This window comes from Aspergillus luchuensis, chromosome 2, assembly GCF_016861625.1.
Source record: "Aspergillus luchuensis IFO 4308 DNA, chromosome 2, nearly complete sequence".
NCBI classification, from domain to species: Eukaryota; Fungi; Ascomycota; class Eurotiomycetes; order Eurotiales; family Aspergillaceae; genus Aspergillus; species Aspergillus luchuensis.
In genome coordinates, this window is record NC_054850.1 from 2,125,083 (window position 1) to 2,153,060 (window position 27,978).

At 50.0% G+C, this 27,978-nt stretch overlaps 8 protein-coding genes across 8 annotated transcripts; 4 read left to right on the forward strand and 4 right to left on the reverse strand.

Annotated features, from left to right (window-relative positions):
* Window positions 1-616: 616 nt before the first annotated feature.
* Window positions 617-4,289, reverse strand: AKAW2_20675A (putative RNA-binding protein; the record flags this gene model as incomplete). Its single annotated transcript, XM_041685414.1, has 5 exons — window positions 617-1,713; window positions 1,769-2,717; window positions 2,771-3,017; window positions 3,301-3,731; window positions 4,011-4,289. The coding sequence occupies 5 exons, from the start codon at window positions 4,287-4,289 to the stop codon at window positions 617-619; spliced, it is 3,003 nt and encodes a 1,000-aa protein (XP_041539501.1).
* An 8,669-nt stretch (window positions 4,290-12,958) lies between these two features.
* Window positions 12,959-13,378, forward strand: AKAW2_20676S (putative MFS sugar transporter; the record flags this gene model as incomplete). The annotated part of the gene is made up of 2 exons (XM_041685415.1): window positions 12,959-13,260; window positions 13,321-13,378. The coding sequence occupies 2 exons, from the start codon at window positions 12,959-12,961 to the stop codon at window positions 13,376-13,378; spliced, it is 360 nt and encodes a 119-aa protein (XP_041539502.1).
* A 613-nt stretch (window positions 13,379-13,991) lies between these two features.
* On the forward strand, window positions 13,992-17,794 carry RET1 (DNA-directed RNA polymerase III core subunit RET1; the record flags this gene model as incomplete). The annotated part of the gene is made up of 3 exons (XM_041685416.1): window positions 13,992-14,054; window positions 14,123-14,925; window positions 14,980-17,794. The coding sequence occupies 3 exons, from the start codon at window positions 13,992-13,994 to the stop codon at window positions 17,792-17,794; spliced, it is 3,681 nt and encodes a 1,226-aa protein (XP_041539503.1).
* A 296-nt stretch (window positions 17,795-18,090) lies between these two features.
* Window positions 18,091-19,023, reverse strand: AKAW2_20678A (uncharacterized protein; the record flags this gene model as incomplete). The annotated part of the gene is made up of 1 exon (XM_041685417.1): window positions 18,091-19,023. The coding sequence occupies one exon, from the start codon at window positions 19,021-19,023 to the stop codon at window positions 18,091-18,093; it is 933 nt and encodes a 310-aa protein (XP_041539504.1).
* Window positions 19,024-19,636: 613 nt separating this feature from the next.
* UFD1 (polyubiquitin-binding protein UFD1) lies at window positions 19,637-20,861 on the reverse strand (the record flags this gene model as incomplete). The annotated part of the gene is made up of 3 exons (XM_041685418.1): window positions 19,637-20,419; window positions 20,477-20,791; window positions 20,859-20,861. The coding sequence occupies 3 exons, from the start codon at window positions 20,859-20,861 to the stop codon at window positions 19,637-19,639; spliced, it is 1,101 nt and encodes a 366-aa protein (XP_041539505.1).
* A 381-nt stretch (window positions 20,862-21,242) lies between these two features.
* Window positions 21,243-22,592, forward strand: AKAW2_20681S (GYF domain-containing protein; the record flags this gene model as incomplete). The annotated part of the gene is made up of 1 exon (XM_041685419.1): window positions 21,243-22,592. One exon carries the CDS (start codon window positions 21,243-21,245, stop codon window positions 22,590-22,592), a length of 1,350 nt encoding a protein of 449 aa, XP_041539506.1.
* A 318-nt stretch (window positions 22,593-22,910) lies between these two features.
* Window positions 22,911-24,435, reverse strand: rvb2 (RuvB family ATP-dependent DNA helicase reptin; the record flags this gene model as incomplete). The annotated part of the gene is made up of 3 exons (XM_041685420.1): window positions 22,911-23,864; window positions 23,924-24,370; window positions 24,427-24,435. The coding sequence occupies 3 exons, from the start codon at window positions 24,433-24,435 to the stop codon at window positions 22,911-22,913; spliced, it is 1,410 nt and encodes a 469-aa protein (XP_041539507.1).
* A 642-nt stretch (window positions 24,436-25,077) lies between these two features.
* Window positions 25,078-27,954, forward strand: AKAW2_20682S (uncharacterized protein; the record flags this gene model as incomplete). Its single annotated transcript, XM_041685421.1, has 1 exon — window positions 25,078-27,954. The coding sequence occupies one exon, from the start codon at window positions 25,078-25,080 to the stop codon at window positions 27,952-27,954; it is 2,877 nt and encodes a 958-aa protein (XP_041539508.1).
* Window positions 27,955-27,978: the final 24 nt, after the last annotated feature.

Sequence of the window (27,978 nt, forward strand, 5' to 3'; positions counted from 1 at the left end):
GCATCATTCGCAGTCTGTTCCAACTTTACCATCCATTGCTTCATCCAGAAAATCAAGAACAGCCGTGCCAAGCGAGCTATGCAGACAGGCAAAGCCTTCTCCCGATGCAAGTGTCGAGATAGCAGGACTTGGTAGATAGAAACAAAGAGACACAAAAGAAGAGGGGGCTAGAAGCACAATTGGGAAGCGAGGACAAATATGAAACAGCAGTCTCTGCTCCTTATCAGACCAGTAGCTTGGTCGACGGAGATGAACTGGTGGGCAAAAAGAAAAGAATGAAAAAGAAAACATGTAGGATAAGAAGTAAAAGACATTCAAAAGGTATGGTCGTCAAATGGGTGCTAAACGAAGCTCCAAGGCATCGAAAGAATACAGGACATCAAATGAAGTGCAGTAAATGGCTTTATCATCGTTTACATCTTCTCATCAGATATGATCCGGATATGCAGAAAGATTGCATAGAAATAAGATCTTGTCTTCGTATCGGGAATTCTGGTCTTTTCAGTTTGCTGACAATATGTCATCGGGGCCGTGAGTCATGAAGATCGTAGCGTCGTCGCACTATGAGTACAATTCAATGAAGAAGGACGGGTGAACCAAAGCGCTGCGTAATGAATCAGAAGTACGCATACAACTGACTTTGAGCACCAAGATTGCCGTTGGCTTGCGGGACAGCTGAAGCAAAAATAGCCTCGCTAGGTCCGCCAGACGGAGCGTTGGAACCTGTCGTGGAGCCAGCGGTGGGAACAAAGTTCTGATTTCCAAACTGGGAACCGACTGGGAAAGGGCTGTGTTGATACATGAATGACTTCTGTGGTCCTTGAAGGGGACCCGGAAGCTGGGCGGAGTTCATTTCGTTAGGCGTCACTTGCCCGCTGGTTGCGGCACTTCCCCTTCCTGAGCTTTCGGATGCCATCATCTTACCAGCAATACGACGGCCATGGGGGGTTTGACGGATAGAAGGCAATATGGGACGGATGCAATCAACAATCCGCGCTCGAGTCTCAGCATCGGCAAAGTCCATGGCTGTTTGCACCACATAGTTCGCAAATGAGTCGCGGAGCATCTTCTCAAGTTCGGCTCCTGCCAGCATTTCATCGATCATCTGACGCCGAATTTGGAAGTCCGCAGTACGAAGGCACTTCTCGATGACATTCGAGCTGAACTTCTGCTTGGACAGGGCGGGGATGTTGCCTCGGAAATTCTGGCACAAGGGCTCGGTGAAATGAGGCTCAGCAAGGTCCAAAATATATTGCACAACGTAGTTTCCGAAAGGATCTTGAACAAGGGCAAATGCGTTTGCAGTGATTTGAGCAATGAGGCGCGCTTTTTGATCACCAGACGCATGGTCAATGCATCGTTGCAGAACGCAACATCCATGGCGATGAGTGCCGACAACCACGCAGTTGGCACCAACGGCATCGTAGATGAATTGAGCGTCCTCAGCAGAGAGACGGTTGAGACACTTTTGGATCACATGGTTCCCGTTGAGATCCTGAACCAGTTCGACAACATGGTCCTCTAGCGAATGGATGACCGTTTGGGTTTGTTCGGCGGTAGAGATAAACTCGATCATCTTTTGGAGCGCCCTGGTACCGTGCTGATTAAGAGCAATCTTAACGAGCTGATGAGCAGCGTTGTTGATCAAGTCAGTACGCTGTTCATCATTGGAGTATTCAAGCAATTTCTGGCACAGGTAATTGCCAAACGGATCTATTGACGGTTAGTGAAAGCTCTTGCGACTTGGGATTGTGAATGCCAAACAAACCTGTCATGAGTTCAACCACATGGAGGCGTGTTTCCTCAAAGATCATTTGTACATGCTCCGGATTACGCTCTTCCAATTTTCTCTGCAGGTATCTGCAACCGTGTTGGTCCTTGCAAAGGCCATACAATTCGCCTTTATAATGCTCAAGCGGGAAGTTGGTGAAGCGAGAGAGCTGAGCGCTATCGTTATCGCCGCTGCGTCGGGAGGTAACGCTTTTGGCCGAACCTTCAGGCATGCGATAAGTGCCATAGGGAGCATACCCAGCAAAAGGAGCTGCGGCATTGTAGTTCTGGATCTGACCGCTAACCTGCACTGGAGCGCCCATGTAGGCTTGAATACCGTACCCATAGAACGGCGCCTGGAATGGGGTCAGAGTAGTTGGTGCGACAGTACTGCTGCTATTGGCAGGTCCGGTGGTGATTGGTGGACCGAAAGGTGTGGCACTAGCTTGCAGAGTAGTCTGCTGGGCCCGGGTCCCCTGCAATCTCGCTTCATCGCGTTCAGGCGATTCCCTTTGTTGGCGGGAGTTCACATGGTTCACAGCAGGAATCCGACCAAGGTTGGCATTGTGTTGAATCTGTTCGGCATGCGTCTTAGGAGGAGTGACGGCGGCATTGAAAGGCTCGCCTTTGACTGTGGGCAGATCGTTGGTCGAGTATGAAGACTGCAAGGATGTAGGTCTGCTGGAAGCAGTAGCTGTCAGGTTTTCAGAATTGTCCTCGGCGCTGTAGAGCAGGTTCGCCTCCAGCGAATGTCTGGCAGCATGACGAGCAGAGTTCGAAGAATGGGCATGATTCTCATCATTTTGGTTACCAAGCTGACGGAACATGTTCAGAGCGTTTTGTGGCATGCTCTGGTGAGTAGTGCGGTGCCGACTGTGAGTGTTCCAAGTCTCGGGGTTGGGAGTACGTGAATTGGCGAGGTCCAGGGCGTCCGAATTCGCAGACAGCTTGGCCTTATAATTAGCAAAATGTAACTTTCGCCCGTCTTGTCTGAGCTCACCAGGCCTGAGTCGTCTCTGCGAGATAGGGTCGGGAACTTGTCGTCAGTGTCAGTCAATTTAAGGATACTCTTGAAGTCAGGTGTCGGAATCCTGTCCTCGTCCTTCAAAGTCGCCCGGTCGTCTTCGTTATGAAACAGATATTTGGAAGCATTGAATGACTCCAAACCGGACGAACTGTTGAAGCCCGATAGGATCGGACGGATCTGTGATCCTAAGCCTGTAGAAGGCATCGAGTAGCGATGAATACTGAAGATGTTATTAGTGAGGGTTGGCTGAGCAGATGATGAGGTGGATAGTAGCAAGGGTTGGGGGTTGAGTTCAGTTCAAGTAGTGTTGAGTTTAAAGAAGTGAGGGTAGTGTGAGATGTGAAGAGAATGGGAGACGAGGATTCTTAGAAGAAGAGGGAGGCTGCGGCCCTATTTATGCACTTTCAACAGGAGCGAGTGTTGCAGCACGCCGGACCAGGACAAAGAGGCTGATGAATAGGCGATCAAAGGAGGACGCAGGGAGAACAATAAGAGTTACTTACGATGGGCCTGGACGGAAAGGTGAAGTAGGTTCTTGAGTGAAGTCCTCCTTCTCTGAGTTCCTCCGAGAACCAGGAACAGAGTGAACGGAGAAACGATTGGTTGGTGTTTGAGCAGAGTTGTGATTCACCTGGCTCGGCGGAGTAGTGACCTGAGCAGGTGCAAAGACATTGAAGAAACCCGGAGAGGAAGTAACACTTGAAGTTGAGAACCGAGTAGGGCGGGTGAAAGCAGGATAGTTGTTCTCACGGTACTCTGGGGGTGTTGTAGGTTCGCTGACAGGGCCAGACATGCCAACTTTGGCGAGGTTTTCAGCAATGCGCTCCAAATCTTGCTTTTCTTTCTCGTGTTGCATATCTAAGAGCTTCATGTCTTCTTCAAATCTCCTTCTTTGTTCTCGCATGTACTCAATGTGCTGGCGCTTCTTTTCAAACTGTGATGGTGTCAGAGGCGATTTCAATAGTCTCAAGTCATCAATAAGCATGTGAACGCATGTCTGAGCACTCCACAAACGGAAGTGGGTCATGGTGAAGCCATTCTTCCAGTGGATCCCTCAAAGATAATCGAAGCAACAAAGATAAGAGTGGAGCACCAAAGCCAAACCGTATCCAGGTAGCACAAGACAAGCGAAGATCTCAGCGCTAACAGAGAATAGACCTCATGTATAGCTGGGTATGTGCATCGGGGACTTCAGTGACGTGGCTAAGCTTACCGATGAAAGCAGATCCAGATGATCTGGAGCCGGGAGCTGAGAGCTGCTCCCGAGATGGTTCAGATGACTCCAGGAAGCAAGCTTGCTGGAATCGGTTGTAAATCGGCGCTGAAGATTCCCACGGACATCGCCCGAGGGTCGCGAGAAAGCCGAGACGAAATTGGAGTGGCCCGGGGAGAGCGAGTTATAGCCGGGGAAAGCGGACTCCGAAGGAGGCGACCTTGGGGAAGGGAATCGCAGCTCATCGAGGCGTTCACTAAGTCCGTTCTTGAATGCCATGGTGGGCAGATTGTTCGGGACGGAGAGCACACTGGACTGATATCATCAGCAAGCCATAACGAGTCAGCAGTCAGCTTATATCAGGAAGGGGGGTGGATGGTGCGAGGCTTAAAAAGGCAGCGATAAGACGATCGTCATCCTTTGGGGCGATTGCAAGCAAAGCAAAGGGCCGAGGATAGAGTACAGGAACCAAGGAGTTGGGAAGGATGAGTTGGTTGGCGGTGTGCTGCTCCAGATAACGGGCAATGTACGGAGTAAGGGGACCCAAGAGGGGCTGAGGGGTGATTTGGCGGAGAAGATCTCGGAAAAGAACAGCGACTTACACGCAATGAACGCCTCGAGAGTTTAAATTCTCAGGAACAGAGAAAAAAAAAGACTTTTTGCTGCCCACGATTTTTGTGTGCACGCAAGTAAGGACCGGTTGATGGGGGGGAAGTTGAGAGCCGTCCTCCCGCCTGGCAATGCGTTCCTGACGGTGCGGAGATCAATCAATGATGGTGGTGGAATCACAGGGCGCGGTGGTCGTCGGTATTGCTTGACCCTACGCTTTCTCGGGATCGAGAGCAGCGTGGACCAGCAAGGAGAATAACGAGCGAACGAACACTAAGGAGATGGGGGAGAGGGAAATAACAATGGAGAAGGAAAGATAAATTGTTGTACAGGGAGCTCTGGAGTCCAAGAGGGAAAGGGAAGAAGAAGGGGGAGGGGAGGGAGGGGGGAAGGCGACAAGAAGAGTGGGAAGCGAGAGGGGAAGAAAGACGAGGCGTGGGCGGCTGGGAAAAGCAAGCGGGGAGCCTGTAAGTTGTTTAGTTGCTAAACTGGACTCGTTTGGGAAGCGGAGCGTGAAAGCTGCTTGGGAGGATGGGCGCGATACTACTACTACTACTAGTCTATCTGCCCCCTTCCCGACAACTTTCCTGGGACTGAGCTCCCCGGTCGTCTCTAAACTACCCTGTCAATCCATTTATTAAGTGCATGGGCGAGAACGTATTTCCCCCCTGGGAACTACCCGTGAACATTTAAAAATCAATTCCAGTAGTTACAGTCTCTCTGACTCTTTGTTCCCCTGTGTAGATTGCATCATCCCTCTTTCTCTTTCGTTTTCCGACCGTAATCTTCTAGTAATTCTACAACGTTTTGCCCTAAATCCCTTTCTCAAGCTCCAAAATCTTGAAGATCTCCGGAGGAAAAAAAAAGAAAAAGGAAACTGCCTTTGTACGTACCAAGACCGAGCGCGTCAAAATTCTACCAGGCGTGCGTGATGAAATACGAAGCTGGTAAAATTAGAAAAAGAAAAAAAAAAAAAGACAAAGAGCCCATTCATCACCCGTTACGATTGTTATTAATCAAATCCCACCCCTCCCGAAGCTGGTGAGCTGTCTTCCTCTGATGACAACCAACTCTCTGGTCGATCATTTGCTTTTCGGACGGATCAAGAATGAATCGTGACCTCCGGCCCCGTGATTGGAGCTTAGATCTCTGACTTAAACTGCTACTGCACGACTTGTTGCGTTGGGACCAGTAGTAGGCCCTGGGTAGGTACAGTTATCCCACCCGGGAATTGGGTTTGCAGCATCTCAAAGAACATGGATGGATTCTTTGTCCGGTTCTCTTTCTCGCACTCTGGCTTCCCTCTTCATGGCCGGGTATCTTGATTATTGAGGTCCTCGAGCATGGCAGGAGTTCTCACGATCGCAGATCAGCGTCAACATAACTGATGATTTAATGATGTCCTCCCTGCTGGACAGCGGCGCAAGGAGCATCCCCTGTTGGGTATGCTGGTCGAGAGCGTGGCCTCTGCAAGTGTTTCTGCATCGGGTGGGGACACCGAGTTGATTAGGGACGAAGGATGTGACGGCGGATCACGCCCTAGCCACCGCACGTACCTGGGCCAGAGCATACCCTAAAAGACGAAGTTGGGCTCACAGATCATCTACCTACTTTGTCTGCTTCATCGACTCCGGACTCATGGGCGAGTAAGATTTCCGGGGCTAATAGCGGCTGCGGTGCAAGTCATAGTTTCAACACTATTATTATATTATTATTTCATTTCCTTACATCTTGTTTTCGTCTTTTTTCAGTTGCTAAAACTTTGCCCCCTCCAAATGGAAGATTCCTTCCTTCGGCGATTAGATGAATGTCTTGTGTTTTAGGTCTTACTGGCGCATGGATCTGCGACATTATTAACGATCGAAGACTAACCAAATGGACTTTGTATGTATATTACTATGATTACGGCGTTGCTCACCTTCTTCGAGGGTAGTACCAGAAAGTCAATATTTACGGATTGCCACGCGCGTCCCAAAACGTACGTGACGGACATTGTTTGGTAGGTTGGGGAGGCCGGTAACCTCCTTTACCATCCTTGGCCTGATCCCTGAGGAATCGCTGCGAATTTTCTACTGGTGCCACTCGTGGTGGGCTATCTGGTGTGAACCAGGGTTCATCGCCGGATAACCTAACAATGAATCCCAAGCACTGAGAGTGCGGTCAGCCAGATTTCCATGGGTCAGTCAAATCAACGTAATCTCCGCCCAGGTGATCTCGACCGATTCAACGTTAGGTGTGTGTCAGTGTAATAAAACCTGGCGGCAAATCGCCGTGGATTTGAATACCCATAGACAATAGTAATTAGGGTAACGTGATTGTCTCATCGCACGGACGATGGCCAATCGATCCCGATGCGTGAATCCCTCCATGTCAAGTCGAACGGCCCTGGGATGACTGACAGCTGCTGATTGGTGCGGCAGGAGAGAAGCGGTGTACAACCATCCAGGGAACACCAGGCGATGCTGATCCATCCGTCTTCGATGGAGAGGTGGTCTCCTTGAACAGCCCCTTCTGGTCGGCTGCCGTGATTCTCTACAAGACTCTCCATTTCGGGGCCTGAACCCAACTGGAAATGTCCTCACGCTGGGCAGAGCCCAGCCTTAGGGCCATTTGTGGGGTATTCTAAATGCTTCGCGAACCGTAGTACAGAGCACAAGACAGGTCGTTGATGGGGCCGTTACGGCATAGGAACATGGTAAAGCCCCCGGCGGTGGGGTCAAAAGATTAGCATTCGAAAATTTGCGAAATGGAATACTCAGCATGACTTTGCTCTGCCGAGATTCGTTCGAACGGGATAGGATGATAATAGTCCTTGCTGGTGATGACGATCCTAAATTGTTTAGGTATCGACCTAACTAGTCGCTTGTTGGGTAGTTAACGTAACCGGCAAGCGAGTCGGCCAGGCAAGCCAGTCGGCCACCTGTATATCCCATACTAATCCAGCAATTTTTGAGCTGTAATACTACAGCCAAACTTCATATATTTAAATTTATTTAATGAAACTGGCATACTAGAATATATCTAAGATTAGTATACAAATATTATAAGATAAATATCAATATTTAATCAAGTAAAATAGATTACGCTGTATTTTTTTGGTAATTTATTTCAAACTCGTATTATATATAATATGAATCCTATTATATTATATATTTTTGATATTTGGTTTCTTAAAGTATATATATAGCTTCGATTAATATTCTATTGTAATTGAACTTACGGTGGGTGAGATATTAGAGTTAGATAAATGTTAGATTAGTATGGGATACACAGGTGGCCGACTGGCTTGCCTGGCCGACTCGCTTGCCGGTTACGTTACTTCGCATGAGTCATCTTTCAGACAACTTCGGAAGCTAAGCACGACGGACCTATCTGAGGTCGGCAGATGAGAGATGAGCCCATTAGTAGTACCCACAAGATCCAGGGACGAAGTTCGATTTTATGCTAGCCACTGTTGAACCACTTACCAACCACTGTGAACACCCTGAATGTACCCCTCCTTCTGAATTAATGGTAGTTTCAGTGTCGATGATTCCGTCTGCTGGAGAGCATGAGAAAGCAAGACACACCTGGATGGAGCTCTGAATGATGATAGCATTTAGTACTTCTCTAGCCTTGAACTGACGAACTAAGTCTCCGCGCTACTGAGTAGTTGGTCTGACGGTCATCTTAAGCGTGATGTGTTTCAGATTGGTTCGCCACCGCCAACGCAGGGATGTTCGCGTACGGTAGGTATCTGACGAAGGTTGACAGACTAAGTGGGAAGAATTAAAAAGGCAGGAATATTGTATGCAAATCGGATTAAGCATACCATTTTTTTTGCCAGTAATTCAAGACTGCGGTTAACCTTGTGATCAAGAGATAGCAATTGCTAGTCTGCATGTCACGATCCTCAAGGAAATACTAGATAATCAATCATCCATTTCCGTTTACCGATTGTGAGGAAACGGTAATTTTACCCCCCCACCAAAGGTGAAATCGCCTCATTATTCCATCCAATACACTGCACAAAGTACTGTACCTACAGGATAATACCTGCTAATGGCCCCCATGTCCGATGGCTGCAGGAATAGGTCCGAGGGTCATGAAACAGCGAGCCGGCGCTTCTTGCTAAGAGCCACTGCGCTCTTGGCCCAGGTCTTCTGGAACTGGCTTGCGCGTGACTCTCCATATCTTTAGCACTCAATACCACTCACCATGAACGTCACTGGGCATGTTACGCCATAAATTGATAAGACTGTCGATCTCACGTGATGCTGTGAATGGTCCGATATGGTACTTTTACTTCTGATGGTGGATCCATCCTTTGGAGGGGTGTTTCGCCGCTCCGCATTGTGCTTTGGCTACTTTGTATGTGGTTGCCCACTAATCGCCGTGCCTGAAATTCGTCGAATGGAAACCTTTCCGATGGAGAGGTTTGACTGCCAAGTGGCAATGGCTTCTAAAATTGCGGTCAAGAGAAAGCCCACCGCCTCAAACATACTTTGTACACAGTAGTGTCTTCTCAAGTATCATCTCCCCACATGCTCCGCAGAGGACTGAATTGATCTGTCGCCAACTTCTACCCACCTTTAAATCTCATGAGCCATTCCAATTGCCTGGAATATGCAGTCTGCATCCATGAAGCCAGTAACAGCTGTACTCCATACACCTACTCCAACCAATTTGGTACCGGATACCTCCAGCTCCGAAATGGGCAAAGGCAATTATCCCCTGAAGACTGGACATGTTGTTGCCCAACCCCGCAAACTACGGAGGTTAGCCGACAGTGCAGCCATAATTGCAGCCCTGCTTTCGAAAAGAAAACAATGGCTCCTAATGAATGTAGCCAGAATTTCGGCCCTCTAGTGTTCATCCGTTTTATCTTTATGGTCGTCGTGAAGTACTCAGAATGGTCCTCACATTATAGCAGCACCTCTAACAGTAGCTGCGGATGCAATTCACTAACTGTATGGTCGTTGATTGGGGCGTCATTTGCTGGCACCTGACTATCAAGCATATTGTCAGTATGGTCTTTAGCTACTGCAGCCATATGGCATAGCTGGTTGTCTGTTACCATAGGACAGAAGAAGCTAGAGCTAAATGAGTATTATCCCAATGCACCGCATAATTGGTATCCCTTGCGGGAATTTCGGATTTCCCGCGACATTTTCGATGGTTTTCTGTCAAGACCAGTCCACGGAGGTCACGTATTCACCTGACGTGCTCCCACAGTTGGAGCATGGCGATTCCCTGCAGACACAGACTTGAGTTGTACAAGAGCACAGACGTGTTGGTCTGCCAGAATTCTCCGTGTACCGGCATCTTCGACTATCTGTGGAGACAGTATCCTGGCTAGATGCAGCTGATACAGCTACTACTCGGGGTCATGCCTGATAAGCTAACCATACCTTGTCACCCTTCTTCTTAAGTGTACCAACGGGTATGAGATACCAATCGTCAAATATGGATTTGGCATCCACGCATATATCACCTGATTCTGCAGGTGTATCTGGCCGGCTATTCATATTTCAGGCATCAATGACGCTCGAATGAGCGGTAACCTACTTCGTGCTTGAGTTGCCTTAAGTGTATGCAACAAGGTGGCTGCACGAGCTGCGCAGATAATCTATATCAACTGGGCTGTAAATCACAGGCTATGCGGCTTTGTATTACTGGAATGAGAACGATGACTACTAACAAGACGCTTTAGATAGACTCTTCGACTTGACGTTAGCCGCGCTCTTCACCCCCTAGAATTTCGCCAAAAAAGTTCATTTTTGCATTGTTCCGTAATGATTGTGTTCTGAGAATCTGGGGTATTTTTAGCATTACCTCAATGTCTCTCTTGCCATATGATGGGTGGATGATGCATCTATGGTTGATGAAGCCATCCGTACCATAGCCTGACAATACCATCAAACAGCCTGACCAGCATACACGTTTTGACATTGCAGCCAAATTTAAAATGTCACAGCCCAAAGTCGTGACATCCTTACTGAGGAATTGCGGGGACCATTGCACAATCAACTTCCAAAATCCTGCTGCGTCCTCATGAAGGAACCATGGTGAAAATTACTGCCCTTGAACACACCAGATAACATACGGCAGCTGCTGAGACTTCCGGTGAGCAATGGTTTCTCCGACGCATCCGTATCTGTCCCTAACCCTTTGGGTCCTCATTTGGCAGATGAGCCTGCATCAATCTAATCATACTTTAAACTCAGGCATCTCCATCGTTTACAATAAAGCATCGGGAAACATGGAACCCGAATGATTAGCCGCATGATACCTTCGGGCATACTAACATGTTATTCTATATTGCAATTACAGGGAGGCAAAAGAAAAAAGAAATCGACCACTTTCGGTAATTTCGACGAACGCCTGCCCAAATGATGGGTTATTTTGCACAGGGTCTGAGAGCCCACCATGGCCATCAAAAGAAGTCGCTCACTGGAAATGATGACTGAATCATGGGTGACCGAATAATGTAAGTGCGGGAAGATATGCAGACTTGCTAGTACATATCATTCTTTCGTTTGCCATGAGTTCGCTCATTAACAAGACGGGGTAACCATGTAAACAGGCACCATGTAGGATGGTAGTAGGGCACCTTGGCTATCAAGGCAGCCTATCCGGCAAGGACATTTTATTTGATTGGCAGCTTGACCAGACATCATCATATTCCGACGCGCGCGTTCTATGTGAGTGCCACCGGTTACAAACGGAAAAAGCATGGGCAATAAACAAATCACTCGATCTGCTGACTGGCTACACATTATCCAAGAGCCTCGACATGGTACATCATGCGGGCTTGATAATAATTCGAAAAGGCAGCATATTGCCAGGCAAGATTAGAACTACCTCAGGCATTCGCGTTAAACCCCGCAAATGACAGCCGCTTCGACTGGGAGTCAGCTCAATCTACAAAGTCTGCAGTCGCGGTGCTCAAGCCTCTGAAATTCACGGGCTATTTGCAGAAAACGAATGGTTTTCTTTTCTTCTTCTTCTTCTTCTTCTTCTTCTTCTTCTTCTTCTTGAGAAAGTCCTCTCGTGACCTGAACGGAGAATTCCTCTATTTAGTGGAGCTTTGGATCTCATGAAAGCCTGATATCTTCTGTTTCGATGCCGCTAGCCTTCAGGCTGCCCTGCAAGAAAGTCGTTTGAAACATACCAGCGATATCAGAGAGCCGTTCCACTTAGAGGTGTAGGTAGTACAAATTTTTGAACAGCTCCCGATGCTGACCGCTTCACACACACTCAGGATTGTCAGTAGTTAGTAGTATGCCTCTGCATTAAGCCGCCTAAGACTTCCGTTATTCGTCTTCATCTAGAAACCTCAGCAGTGGTATCATATATGCATTTAATACTATCTAGCATGGATGGAATTAACCAGCTTCAGCATATCTATAGACGAATCAATAATATTTGCTACATCGAATTGTGATATCACTTGTGGATTGAGGCTCCTGTCCCTGATCCTTTTAGTCGAAAGATGACGTAGTTGAGATATAGGGAAGACTTTTCGATGAAAGATCATGGTTCGAGGGGCATATGATCTATCACTTCAATGCCACCTTTCGTCACCCCGGAATGGCGTTTGCACGTACCCTCCCGATTTCCTCCGCAAAGTTGTATCATTTAACATTCCTAATATTCGGCATCTACCCAAAAAGTCGGCCCATAGCAGATGCGAGGGACATATGCATCTAACATGACCTTTTCTATGGCTGTAAGTCTCGACGGAACACAGTCCCGGGAAGTCGCTTATGTGGGGTATCATAAGAACGAAAGGTGGGTTTTGGATTTTGGAGCTCTAGAAACAGCCTTGTGAGGTGCTACAGATATCCATCCCAAGTTACTTTGATAAGCTAAGCACTGGCTATCACCTCCTAGTACTTACCTCAATTTCCCATCATGACAATGAGAATTGAAAGTAATAATAACCCAGGGCATGGAATGGCCGAATGAATTCGGGGTCCAGACTGAATGTCGACGGTGGGGTGGCGTGGGTTCTAGCCTGTGAAAGGGTCTCACTCTCACTTTCCTTATCAGTTAAAATAAGACAGCTCATGACTCGAGTGGATATTTGTAGTTCGTCTTAGTTGGAATTCTCCATGTTTTCCAATCTTTGGCACAGCCTTCTCACCTTGCGTCTCTTGCACGGCATTGTGTGCTAATTGTCAACAGACCTCATAGAAGCAACCAACGCCTATCACTAGGCCCCAATGATACAATTACACAAACCCCCCAGATACGTTCTGGCCAGAACAGTGCTCATGTGGGGAGCTGTTGTTTAGGTAAGGATCTATTCTCTTTAGGCGAGCCATTTTGTACAACATTGACAGTAGTTTCATAGAATGGATACTGGCATCATTGGGCCTGTCACGGTTATGAAGAGCTTCGTTTCACAAATCGGCAGCCATTCATCAACAGTTCATGGCTTGGTCGTCTCTTCCATCCTCATTCCAGCCGCATTTTCTTCTTTCTTCGCGGGAAATCTAGCAGACAAACTGGGGAGGCCAAAGGGCATCAGCATTGGTGCCCTGATCTTTGTGATTGGAGCAACTTTGGAGGCGGCTGCTGTGCATATCGGGATGTTTGTTGTGGGACGTTGCATTGAGGGTGTAGGTGAGGGATTATATCTTGGAACCCTGGTCGTGTATGTGACTATCTTATGAACTGTGGTACTTTGGTTTCTTGTTTTCTGATTGATCGGCAGCTACATTTGCGAAATCTCTCCGCCGAGGGTTAGAGGAGCATTGACGACCGGGCCCTAGTTGCTGGTTACTCTGGGGTTGACGATAGGGTTCTTTACACGCTACGGTACTTCTCGTATGAAGTCTTCCTTTTCATGGCGCACGCCTTTCATTATCTTGGCTTGTCTGGCTACGGCATTCATCTGCGCCCTCTTCATGACCGAAACAAAAGGACAATCCATGGACGAGCTTGAGGAGGCTTCCAAATCTAAATCACTGTCCAAAACACTGATGAAGGCCTTCAGACCTATTACCCAGACAGTCCAGCGATAATTGACCAGAATTGGGAAGAACATTGTAGGTATGTCATGCACATGCACTAATTAGTTGCACATGCCAGAAACGTAACCGTGCAGCCTGCCATAGCCGATAAGATAAGAAATACATACCTACTAAATCCAGTTAGCCTGTGAATTTGTAAGCTAAACAGTAGGCTAACCGTTCCAGGATAGCTGCTCATTACCTAAGCAATTATTCTGCCGAATTGGAATTTAGCCCGGATATTTCCCCTCGCTGATAAAGAAGAAATTGTGCCCGTCACCCCAGTATGCCGTGATATTCCCCTACACCTTGACACTTGGCATACGGCAGTATTCAGTTCCTCTTGGGGGAGATCATCACCGTTTGAACAGCGATGCCGCCCCGCAGAAGAGCGCCGATCTCTGCGGCGAACCTGCGATCTGCGCAACCTTCAGAGGCAAGTATCAAGCGTTTTACGATTTCCGATAGAGAAGGGTCCCAGGCTAACGGCTCTTGATAATACAGGGTGCAGCATCTTCAAGGCCAGGTGTCGCGGAGACTACGAAACGCAGACGCCCTTCCCAGACCGCACAACCTCCCCGAGCCGAACAACCGCCACCACCCAGTGCGGAGGAACAGCAGCAGAAGTCGACCGAGGAGCACGAGCATTCGCATTCTACATACCGTCATCGCGATCCATTCGATGCGCTTCTGGAGCCTTTCTACTACAACAAGTCCCTCACCGATCCGATCAACACTGCGAAAGACAAATGGAACCTTCTGCCGGCTTTCCTCAAGGTCAAGGGATTGGTGAAGCAGCATATTGACTCTTACAACTACCTTGTCGAGGTCCAATTGAAGAAAATTGTCGAGTCCAGCTCTACAATTCGAAGCGATGTCGACCATACCTTCTACATCAAGTTCACCAATATCTATTTGGGTTTCCCGCGCCGTGCCGACGAACCGCAGGATGCGCGGGCCGACTTCACCTATTCGACCGTGTCCCCGCAAGAGTGTCGCCTGCGTGATACGACGTACGCGGCTCCCATTCAGGTCGATTTCGAGTATGTCCGTGGCCGTCAAAGGGTCATGAGGAAGGGTGTCGCCATTGGTAGAATGCCGGTTATGCTTCGGAGTTCCAAGTGTGTGTTGGCAAACAAGACGCCGGCGGAGATGACGGTGCTGAACGAGTGTCCTTTGGATCCTGGTGGTTACTTCATCGTGAACGGAACGGAGAAGGTCATTCTCGTCCAGGAACAGTTGAGCAAGAACAGAATTATTGTTGAAACCGACCCCAAGAAGGAGATTGTCCAGGCGTCGGTTACAAGGTGAGAGATCTTCGTGATTGATCGTCGAGGGTTTTGATGTTAATATAGTTACAGTTCTTCCAACGAGAGAAAGTCGAAGAGTTACATCGTTCTCAAGAAGGACAAGCTCTACGTGAAGCACAACGTGCTCAGCGAGGATATTCCCATCGTCATTCTTTTGAAGGCGATGGGTATTCACACAGACAAGGAGATGCTTCTGCTGGTCGCGGGTGTCGACAAGGTTTACCAGGAAGACTTTGCCATCAACTTCGAGGAGGCTATCAAGTTGGGTATTTACACGCAACAACAGGCTCTGGATTGGATTGGTGCTCGGATTAAGATCAACCGCAAGCAGTCGCCTTCTTACCGCCGTACCCATGTTCAAGAAGCCGTCGAGGCCATTGCCTCTGTCATCATCTCCCACATCGAAGTGAAGAACATGAACTTCCGGCCAAAGGCTGTCTATGTTGCGCACATGGCGCGTCGTGTGCTTATGGCCAAGAACGATGCCAGCTTGGTTGATGACCGTGATTATCTCGGAAACAAGCGTCTGGAATTGGCTGGTCAACTGCTGGCTTTGCTCTTTGAAGATTTGTTCAAGAAATTCTGCTTCGACATCAAGATGAACATCGACAAAGTTCTGAACAAGCGCAACCGTGCCGAGGCCTTCGATGCTTACAGTGTTATTACCATGCATAGCAACCATATCACCCAGGGTATGAATCGTGCTATCTCGACGGGTAACTGGAGTTTGAAGCGTTTCCGCATGGAACGTGCTGGTGTGACCCACGTGCTCAGTCGACTGAGTTATATTGCGGCTCTGGGTATGATGACGCGTATTAGCAGTCAGTTCGAAAAGACGAGAAAGGTCTCTGGTCCTCGTGCATTGCAGCCGTCGCAATTCGGTATGCTCTGTCCGGCCGATACCCCCGAAGGTGAGGCCTGTGGTCTCGTCAAGAACTTGGCACTCATGACTCATATCACAACCAACGACGAAGAGGGCCCGATCAGGAACTTGATTTTCATGCTCGGCGCCGAAGACATTCAGACTGTGGGTGGTAAGGAGCTCTACGGGCCTGGCTGCTACACGATCTCAATCAACGGAACACCCACTGCACTCACACGTCGTCCGAAATACTTCCTTGATGCGTTCCGCAGACTGCGTCGGATGGGACGTATTTCTGAGTTCGTCAGTATCTACATCAACCACCACCAGAGGGCCGTCCATGTCGCGACCGACGATGGGCGAATCTGTAGACCTCTTATTGTCGTCGAAAACGGCAAGTCTCGTGTCAATGCCCAGCACCTCGAGAAGCTGCGTAATGGCACAATGCAATTCGATGACTTCCTTGCTCAAGGTCTGGTCGAATATCTTGATGTCAACGAAGAGAACGACTCCTTGATCTCTATCTACGAGAAAGACATCACAGAAACCACCACCCATCTGGAGATTGAACCCTTCACAGTCCTTGGTGCAGTCGCCGGTCTTATTCCCTATCCTCACCACAACCAGTCCCCCCGTAACACCTACCAATGTGCCATGGGTAAACAAGCTATCGGCGCGATCGCCTCCAACCAGTTCCTGCGTATCGATTCAATCCTGTACCTTATGGTCTACCCACAAAAGCCCATGGTCAAGTCTCGCACCATCGAGCTGACCAAATACGACCAGCTTCCTGCCGGACAGAACGCCATTGTCGCCGTCATGAGTTACTCTGGTTACGATATTGAAGATGCCCTGGTCCTGAACAAGGGATCAGTCGATCGCGGCTTCGGACGCTGCCAGGTGTTCCGGAAATACGTCACCAACCTGAAGAGTTACTCCAACGGCACGAAGGACCGATTGAGCGGACCAACCTACGAAAACGACGCACCGATCCGCAAGCACGCGCTCCTCGAGAGTGACGGTCTCGCCGCAGTCGGTGAACAAGTCAACGCCGGCGAAGTCTACATCAACAAGTCCACGCCCGACCAGTCCATGTCCTCAGGCTTCCCCAACTCCGACGCCGGCCGGCCCGTCTCGTACATGCCTACCCCCATGACCTACAAGCTCCCAGACCCCGCCTACATCGACAAGGTGATGGTCTCGGTCACCGAGAACGAGAACCAACTCGTCAAGGTCCTAACCCGCCAGACCCGTCGCCCGGAAGTCGGCGACAAGTTCTCCTCGCGTCACGGACAGAAGGGTGTGGTGGGTATCATCGCCGACCAAGCCGACATGCCCTTCACCGACACCGGCATCAACCCTGACATTATCATGAACCCTCACGGTTTCCCCTCTCGAATGACAGTCGGAAAGATGCTGGAACTCGTCGCCGGAAAAGCCGGTGTCCTGGCTGGTCAGCACGGCTACGGTACTTGCTTCGGCGGCAGTCCCGTCCAGGAAATGTCCCAGATCCTTATCGACAACGGCTTCAGCTACGGTGGCAAGGACTACCTCACCTCCGGTATCACGGGCGAGGCCCTGCCCTTCTACGTCTTCACAGGTCCCATCTACTACCAGAAACTGAAGCACATGGTCCAGGATAAGATGCACTCGCGTGCTCGTGGTCCTCGCGCTATCCTCACCCGTCAGCCTACGGAAGGTCGTTCCCGTGACGGTGGTCTGCGTCTGGGAGAGATGGAACGTGATTGTTTGATCGCGTACGGTACTAGTCAGCTTCTGCTGGAGCGACTGATGATCTCTTCTGATCGTCATGAGATCGATGTCTGCGAGCAGTGCGGTTTCATGGGTTACCTGAACTGGTGTCAGCGGTGCAAGTCGTCTCGGAGCGTGGTGAAGATGGCTATTCCGTATGCGGCCAAGCTGCTGATTCAGGAGTTGATGAGTATGAATGTTACGGCGAGATTGAAGCTTGACGATGAGTTTCCTGAGATGAAGGGGCGGTAAGCTGCCCTCCTAGTATGGACAAACGATGATAGGACGGGACATATGGATCAAGAGGAAATGAACAAACACCACAACAAATACAACAATTGATGAGTGGAAAGAAGAAGAAGAAAAAGTTGGGCGTTTCGTTTGGTTCATCGGAGTGTGTACATAAAAGCCGGTTCTGGATGTGTCTTTTCTTTGCTTCTTATTGCATGCATAGCGCTCGGCGATCGTCGGTCGACTTATTCTAAATCTTATTGCAGATATGCAGTAAAATATCCCCTCCATCCACCGTAACCTTAATAAACCGCCGTCTATTTACCTTCTATGATCTCCCCAACAACCCTCCAATACCTCCCCCCATCCACCCTCATATGCTCAACATGCCCACTACCCCTCCCCCACTTCTCCCTCCTAACCACAACACCACCATCATCATCCCCGAAAACCCTCTCCGCCTCCCGCGCATGCTCCTCCACATCCCTCCAATCCACCAACCCATCCCCCTCCGAATAAATATAACACCGTCTCACGCCCTCCCCCACAACACCCTTATCATTCAGCAATCGTCTCCCTTTACTCACCCCATCCTCACTCCCAACCACCCACCCCATCCCAAACATCACCAGCAACATACACCCCAGCAACAACCTCCCCACCCACTTCAGGATAACATTCTTGGGAAGACCGAACGAGAAGGCGCGAAACGCTCCAACCAGTGATGGTTTCCCAGGCGCGCTGTCAATGAGCAGCGATGTGATGGGGAGAGTGTGTCCTGTTGTGGATTTGTAGGAGGAGAGGAGGGTCGTGGTTGTGTGCACCCCGCCGTTGGAGAAGAGGTGGATGTGGATTCTCTCGCTCTCTCTGGGGGTGCTGGTGGGTGGGTGGTGGAGGAGGAGGTAATCCAGGGCTGGTTGAGTGGGATTCTTGTTGTTGTTGTTGTCGGCTGTAGTAGTGCTGGTGAAGGTGGATAGTAGTGAAGGGAGGCGCATAAAGTCACCCGTGCTGCTTTGGAGAGTCAGGATGCGGGCGTGAGGGTAGAGGGTGCGATATTGGGTGGTGTATTTTGTGAGGGCCCGTTGGGGGGCGTTCATCCAGTAGGCGAGTATGATTGTTTGTGGTGCATTGCTGGTGCTGGTGCTGGTGCTGGTGCTTTGGGGCGTAAGAGGGTCGTAGGCGTGGATTGTTGGTGAGAGGGTTATGGGTTTGGGGAGGGTGGTCATGTCTATGGTGGGTTGGGATGACATGGTGGTTGATTGAATGTGATGAGTGGAAGGAAGGGTATGAAGTGGTTTGGGGGTGAGGTGAGGTGAGGTCTTTGACTTAGTAGATTTTGGGCGTAACACAAGGGAATGAATGGAATAGATCTGCTTATCACTTCACATCTGTCTGGTTCGGTTCCTGGATGATTTCCGGGGAATCTGCCGATCTTCGGCCGGGGAAAAAGCTGTTGAGCCTCGCGGTTAATTGTTCTACTTCTAGTGCCGTTTTAGTCACTTTAGTGGTACTTTGCAGGTCCGTCTCCCGTCGCCAAGAAACGGCCAGTTCATGGCTTAGCGATAGATAGATAGATAGATAGATACATCCTATCAAGTGATGTTGGCATTGCAAGTGGATCAAGCCTGATGTGATCGAAATAGCCTCGTTAACGCCTGTCCCCGCTATGCTCTAAATTCCCGTCCTACGCTTTCGCGCTGCCTTCTATAGCCCATCCAATGACTTAAATATAGCGTGCCTCGGGAAGCCAGCGGTCGTGTCCTGGTAAAATGATCAGGGGCTGCTTCCCCTATACTTTGCAAGGGAGATCCATAATCTCATAGCCGATCGGCGTTCATTAATCCAACCTTGTTTGGTGTTATCTTAGGTAGGGGTTGCCGAGCCACTTGTGTCTTTCTTCTTTCCTCGTAATGTTTGACCAGCTCCCTGAAACCGAGGCTTGTCCTCGAGTACCTGTCCGCTCTCGTCACGCTTCTTCACTGGCTTGATTGGATAGCCAAAGAATAGCTGGTTGTGGCCTATTCGCAGAGGCTGCGGGCCATTGGTCTTCCTGACAGGAGGGGGATGCTGCGGGTTCGTCGTCCCTGGGGTGGGAGTAGACGGTTTTGGTGTGGATGTTTTGCTTCCCTTCTTGGCATTCAGACGCTGTCCTCCAGTGAGGAAGTTTGACGAGACCGCCCGGGCACCAGCCGCGGCATCAGTCGACTCCGGGGCAATAGCAGCGTAGTTGATCGCCTGGGCCATGGTTCCATGGGGATGAAGCAGCCCACCAGAGGGCAGCTTGTTGCCCACTCCACTACGAGGAGTGCTGGTGCCGCTGGGGCGCTGAGGCTCCTCATAGCCCACCGGGGGCGCAAAATCCACTTCTAAGTCTGTCTCGAGTACGGAAATGGCATTGGTGTCGGTGGATGGCTTGGTTTCCAAGACTGCCATCTCGTAAACTTGATCATTGTATGCAAATGTGAACACATCTCCCTTGGTTAGGCAGGAGAAGTTACGGAAAGCATTCTCCAGCACGGCCTTCGGGTCACTTATATCGAGGAACGAGGTGGATTGAGCTTGCAGCTTGATGAATTGACCGGGTGGGAGATCGGTTGACTTGACCTGTACGAGGTCACCGGGTTCCAGAAGGAGGGTTTGCATAAGCTGCGGAAGATCAACCAGTCAGTATCCTGCAGAGTACCTATCATAAGATGACATTACCCAGAAAGGTAGATAGATCTTCCCCTCTTCCGCAATGAACTCCAGTACACCAGCGTGCGTCAACCTTTCCCGTGCGCCGTTGTGGAGCTCGAACAACATCGGATACGTAATATGAAGGCGAGTAAGCTTGTCAAGAGCGCTGGGCGGCATGATGACCTTGCCGCCGTGGTTCACGTTCTCTCTCTCCGGACCGGGCATCATGGCGACAGGATAGCAGCGATAGTATTCATCGAAGCGACGAGCAGCTCCATGGCGGAACATGGAGCCACCCATGACTCCGTTCATGGGATCGTCATCCCAATAGCCAGACCGAAACTATCATCATCCGGGTATCAGCACGTACACACCCAAGTACATGACGGCGCCTAAGCGGGGAACTCACCATGATTCGAGCTGGAGTGGTACCCTATAGGACTTCAGATGAAGATCAACTGATATCACCAGTCTTCGCTACAATCCGAGCTGTAGTCAGTAGCAAATAGGATGCAATCCGCTGCGGTGGCGAGAAAGCAGGGAAGAAGCTAGCAGGGAGAGCTGTTCGGGTGAAGGTCAGGAACGAACGGAGCGATCAGATCGCAGTGACGCAAACGCCGCCGCGATGATTTTCCGACCCGACCCCAGACAGCTCCATTTGCTCTGCGCAACCACTCTGCTGAAACACTTCATTTGACTTCTCCAGAACCATTAATTACTACGACCTTTGATGCATATGTCCCGGAAGGATCCGTAGAATCCAAGAGACACCTCATATCTACTGCGCAACTCCATGTCCGCCTCTCAGCCACGCCCCAAGCGAGCGGGTGAAGACTTCACCCGCACCCACCACCACGAAGATGACGACGTGAACGGTGCCTCCAAGAAACCTCGCTTTGATTTAAGGAATCCCTCCGCTCTTGCCCCCGATGCGCTCGAAGACGATGCAGTTTTGGACGCAGACGAAATAGGACGCCGTGGACAACAAGTTCGCCGCAAAGCTGTCAACCTTGACGGTTACGACTCGGACAGTGAAAATGAAGGATTTTCAGCGCGCATCGAGGCAAAGTCGAAAGCAAGCAAAGAGAGGCACGATGCGGAAGATGACGATATGTTTGCCGAGTTGCAGGAGGACTTTGGTGCAGAAGAGGTCGACGCTGATGAGGCCATGCGCAAGAACAAGAAAACGGTGCGATTCCTACGAGACGACGAAATCGAGGGCCAAGTCGCGTCATCCAAAGGCGGAGGCACTGTACATGCAGATTTCAGCAAAGGCGCCGATGAGGTCGACAATGAAGAAGACGAGAGCGAAAGCGAGGTCGGAGATGAGGAGCGCGCAAAGCTCGATGAGGAATTGGATGAGGAGCTTGGCGCTGGCGCAAAGAAAAAGCATGCGCCCGTACTGGACGCGTTCAACATGCGCACCGAACAAGAGGAGGGCAGATTCGACGATCAAGGCAACTACATCAGGAAAGCAGCAGACCCGGATGCGGTCTATGACAGCTGGTTAGAAGGCGTGTCAAAGAAGGATATCCGTCGCGCCAAAGAGGCTGCAGAGAAGCGAGAGGAGGAGAGAAAGGAGAAGGATAGGCAAGATGACAGTGTATTGACATCAGACGCCCTAAAGATCATCATCTCACACCTCGATCGAGGCGAGACGATCCTGGAAGCGCTGGCAAGGATTGGCAAGGGAGCTCCAAAGAAACCGAAATGGCAGGCGAATCGCAACAAGAATCGGAAAAAGCAAGAAACTGCGAACGAGGACACCGAAATGGCCGAAGAGGATCCCAAGGAAACGGCTAGAAAGCAAGCTATTGATGCTATCACAGGCGCAGCCGATATTCTCATGACGAGAGGGCAGGCGGATATCTACGACACTGAACGCGAGATGCTCACTAGGCAATACCGCCGTGAAACCGGGGAGGACTGGGTTGACCCGTCTCCTGGGGACTCAGGGCCCAGTGAAGGAGCTCCTGCGACGTGGGAGTTTCGGTGGGCGGACGCCCGTGATGGCGGCGTCACACATGGTCCATACGATAGTGCGACGATGGAGTCGTGGAAGAATGCGGGCTACTTTGGCGAAGGTGTCGAGTTCCGAAGGACAGACACCGGTCAGTGGCAGAAAGAAGCAACATTTGCATAAAAACCGTACAAACTTACGTCTACTGGCATTTACGAATACCATATGCTGGGAAACATTAATTGCATCATTATCATTCGAGCCTAGGCTCTTTGTTCAAAGTTGAGACCCAAATATCGCAGTACCCACAGCAGATGTGTTTTGAAAAAGCGCCAGCATTATCATACACCAAGCAATTCATCTGGTAAACGAAAACCGAACAATATAAAAGACGGGAAATGGTCCTCCGTAGGCCTTGCAATCCATGCCTCAGTGCCGTCTAATCATGGCAGAGGCTTCCCACGCACCAAGAGTCACTAAAAATCTCAATGGCAGAAAGGACTATGAAAGCTCCATCGCATCACCGTTCGTAGGAGCAATGAAGCTGACGGCACCTTGATCGCCGATGAAACGCTGTTCGTATGTGCTGACGAACTTAACACTCCGTGCAGGGTCGTAGAACAACCGGTAACTGCGCTGGACGTCATCAATGCTAACCTCCTTCGCCTTGCGCTTCTGGCTGAGCAGGTGAGAGGTGGTGATGATATTGCTGGCATAGCGTAGATTCGACTCCTGGCCGATCTTGGTGAGCAACGCCAGAGCGTCCGGAGAAAGGTCGATCTCTTCCTCTTGAGCGCGAATCGCCAGAATCTGCCTAATCTCATCGGCAGAGTAGGGCTGTGTGCTGACAATCACCACGCGGTCGAGGAAATCAAGGGGCAGGCCGTGCGGGGAGCTGTATGTCGTACCACGAATCCGGGCGTGGCCCCGGTTGCTAGCCATGATGACGATAGGTGCCAGTTCCGCCTCCAGAGCGCGGTTGATGTAAGAGAAGCATTCAATGTCAAGCATGTGCACTTCATCAATGAAGAGAACTCCCGGAATGATCTCGGCTTTTCCTTCTTCCTTCCACTCCGCCACCTTGGTGTTAATCTGATCCCTCACTTCACTCCTGATCTCACCGGTATCTCCAGAGAAGAGAGCCAAGAATCCTTGTGACCGCGAGTTGATCACATCGATCTCGTGAAGGCTAACGGTGTGCACGATTTCCTTGCGAACCTGGAGTTCACCCTCGGGGCATTGGACAAACTTTGTGTCAGCTCCCATCGCATCATAGTCGCGCGACCGAGCGTAAGAACGTCCCAGCTTGGTAATCTTGCCCGAAGATTTGTCAATGGAGATAATGTCACCGGCCATCACTCGTTCTTTGGTCATTGAGTCGATCATCTTTGTTCCCATGTCGTAGATCGTTTCCATGTCGGTCGTCTTGATGGTGAGCTTGCCTTGTTTGTTTCCCTAAAAGATAAACAATGTCAGAAACTCATCATTGAGAGCTCGCCCAAGTCCTCACTTACACCAGTAACACTGCGGTCAATCTGAATTTCAACCACTTCACCCTCGATGATCTCACTCTCCTCCTTGATACGAACGCCAATCGATTTGCGGAAGGCTTGCGTGAGCGCCTCGGTCTTGGACATCTCCATGGAGAAGATCTCTGACGCTGCAAGCATTGTGAAGGGGACATCGGATCCGAGGGATTGCGCCATACCCATGGCGATGGCTGTTTTACCAGTGCTGGGAGGGCCAGCAATCAGCAACGCGCGACCGGCAATCTTGCCTTCCTTGACCATTTGCAGGATCACGGCGGCAGCTTTCCTCGCCTTCTCCTGGCCCACCAGCCCTTGGGAGGATGCCCTGGGCTGTAGACTGTCTGCATCGACACCAAGTCCTCGAATGTGTGAATGAGCAGCGATGAGGTTGAGACCCCGGAGTTCCTTGGTCTCCGCGACGGTAGAAATTGGCTGTCGGAGAGTCAGCGGTGACAAACACCACGCATTTCTTCAAGATTGAAACTTACAGCAGCCATCGCGACAACTTGCAGATCGTAAGTATATCGTCAGGTCAGAAAACAGTCACGAGGTTCAAGGAAAGCAGCCAAAAATGGAGAGGTCTGGCCAGCCTGAGAGAGCGCGGAGTGGAAGAGCAGGCGAAAGAGCTGCTGGCCGGGAAGCCGCCTTGCAGGCCGCCCGGCAAAAAGAGCGATTGACCGTTTTTTCTGCCGGCGCGTGTTTTTTAAGCGCAAACGGGTTTGGTTTGATTGCGCCAGGAAATCTCCGTTTGTCCCCTCATTGACAGTTGCGCATTCACCTTTCGCTCAAAGTATACATATAGAACAATAGGAGAATGATATGTGTCTGGACTCGGCCTGTCGACCTTCTCTATTCCCCCGTTGTCCCGCCAATGTCGCGGTTGCCATCGCGCCGTCTTCATTCCCACTCATTACGTTAATGTAGGCGTTTTTCCATTTGGGGCTTGAATTCAATCAATCACATTTACCTTTTCTATCTATCTATCGTGTACTTGTCTTACCTCAAGCCCCTCCTCCCACCCCTTATTTATTTATTTTCCCCTCCTGGCTTCCTCCATCTACGTTACGCAAGGCACATGGGATGTTGTCGAATAATTGGATTTGATTGTCAGGCCAACTGAACTCTTGTGACGTCGTGATATGGATACAGACGCCGGTGCTACGCGTGACCCCCGTCTCGCCAGGCCCTTAGCCAGGCCGCCCCTGAACCGCCCTCCCTCTGTGGATGCTACTTCAAGCGCCTCCCCTACGCGCTTCAGACCTGGATCCCAGACGGTCGGAAGCTCCTCGCCTGTCGATGCCCAAAATGCTACTGCCGATCAATTTATACGTGGGATCTCCGACCTCGTCCAAGCCGCCGTGATTGCTGCCAACGGCAAATCCGAACAGGAGAGGCTGAAGAAGAAGAGAGATGCCACTGATGCCCTGCTTAGGAAAGCTAAAGTTCACTCTAGTTTTCCGTCCACTACAGCCTTTTTCCAGCAGTCCAAGGAGGAAGAGGACGCTGATCTGGCTCAGCTTGATAAATCCCTCGAGAAGCATGCCAACGACTACAGAGACCTGGAGAATGCTTTGAAAGCCAAATTTAGCTCGATCATGTCACTGGAGCCCCTAAACAGGGTAAATCAACTACAAAGTGAGGTACAACATGCGAAGAAGGATATCATAAGGCTGCATGACTACAACATCAACCTGGAGGGCAAGATGTCGGCAGTGCAGGATAAGGTCGGCTCATTCATTAGCCTGCAAGATAGGGTTAACTCGCTTGAGAAGGCTACCTCATATCACGCGAAACTTGCCAGAGAGAATGCTGAGCGTGTCACCAAAATAACCGCGGATCTGGAAACCACGTTGGCATCGAAGGAGCAAGAAATCAACTCGGCCGCTTCCAAGACACAGATGGATGAGTTAAGGAAGCAGACCTCGGACTTGACCAGGCAGATCGAAGTCTTGCAGAAGTCACAGCGTGAATGCTCCGATTATCTGAAAAAGATGAACAAGAGTATGGACGATCATCGCCGGCAACAGGACACCCGGAGCATGGAGAACACACGATCGTTGACATCGCTTACTGCACGCCTAACTTCGGTCGAAGAGAAGAATAACCGACCCCCCTCCCCTGCTGTAGTAACTGCGCCCGAGCCTTCAGCCAAGTCTGAAGAACTGGCGTCCCGATTACAAAAGCTGGAAGGGCAACTCTCGGGACAGCACGAGCGTCGCATTAAACAAATGGAAGATCAGCTTCAAGGACTGCAAACAATACAACAGATGAAAGACGACTTCCAATTCAAGGAAATCGAGGATCTCAAAAAGGTGTGGGAAAGAGGCGCCCAAGAATTCGAACAGATCAGGAGCGACTATGCCCGGGTCAGTGAGGAGCTGAAAGGCCTGAGCCAAGCTCAAGCAGTAGCAAACCCCGCTGAGGTTCAGGCGCATATTCAAGGGATTGCGTCCGGACTTATGAACATGCAAAATATGGTCGAAACTTTGAGAGTTGCATTACATTCCCTCGAAACTCGGTACAACAATCTATCTACGGATACCATTGTGAAACACATGGTGGTGGCTATGCAAGAGATGTACCCATCAACCGCGCAGCTGACAGAACAAATAAACCTCATTAGAGCATGGTTTGAGCGGGATATTCCTCCATTGAAAGCAATAACGGAACGTCTGCACGTGCATCAGGTGAATTTGGTGGAACAGACACAGAAAGATATGGCTTTGAGAATGGAGGAAATCAATCGCCTGAGGAGCCAACAGACAAATCTCTCTCAGTCGCTCGCCCCGGTCTGGGAGCGACTTACCGCTCAAAACCAGAACCGTTGGCTCACCGCTGATGATCTGCGGCAAATGCAGAATGATCTGACATCTCTGGCGGCAAAGATTGATGAACATACGAACAAACTCGACGGATACGTGGAGTCGCGCGAGGCAAAGGATCAATTGCTCCACGACGACCTAACAACGGGCAGAAACAACCTGCACATGCAGCTCCACGCCATTTCCGAAAGGCAAACGGAACTTGAGAAATTATGTTCCGAATTCCAGAAGGCCAATGATCTACCGGATCAAGTCCGAGCCCTTGCCGCGAGACAGGAGGAGTTCATGAAGGGTTTCAGCAACTCGCAGAATGACGATTTGAGAGACCAAGTTAAGGAGCTAGCTGATAAGCAGGAAAACCTGACAAAAGGTCTCTCTGTGTATCGGGAGGAGGGCCTGCAAGATCAGGTCAGGGCTCTGGCAGATGAACAGAAGAAGCTACTCGATAAATTCTCTGATTCTCAACAAGACAAGATACGGAGGCAAATCAAGTCTCTGTTTGACGAACAAAAAACATTGGCTGGGAGACTCGTCAAAACCCAGGAGGAACACGATCAGCTTAAAGCCCTTGTCGAAGCTCAAGAAGACCTCGCAAAGAAACTTTGTGAGATCCAATCGAGCAATGAAGATGACTTGAAGGTGTTGAAAGCCTGTCCAGATGAGCTTAAAGCAGTGCTTGACCGTGTTTGTCAACTTGAAGCGTCCACGCTCGAAAAATATCAGACTGTTGTGGAAGAACACAAACTACTGGAAGGCTCGACGTCAAAGAATCTTACAGGTCTAACTGAAAGGGTGGATGGCCTAATGAAACTGGTCGAGAGCAGCCAGCAACCCCCACAACTAGAAGCGCCCCCTCAGCAAGAAGACAATCTCGATGCAATGAAAGATGAGGATGAAGCCAACGATCAGGATTCCGAGGTCGCCAGGTTCATGAGCATGGCTGAAACAACCCCAGCACGTGCCCTAAAAGAGAGGAAGAGAAAACGGCCTATTACATCTAATAATGCATCCGACGAGGATCGTTCCAGCTTAAGTCGGCCCGAATCACCGACTTCCAATGCTGCAGGCTCTACTGCAGGAGGAGACGCCGGGCCATCAACCGACAGGAAAAGCAAGAAAAAGAAGGGAAAGAAGCGGAAATTACAAAAGAATAGAGGACCGCAGGCATCAGGCAACGTAATAACGATTGACTGAAGGGGGGTTGTAGGTGTATAAAGC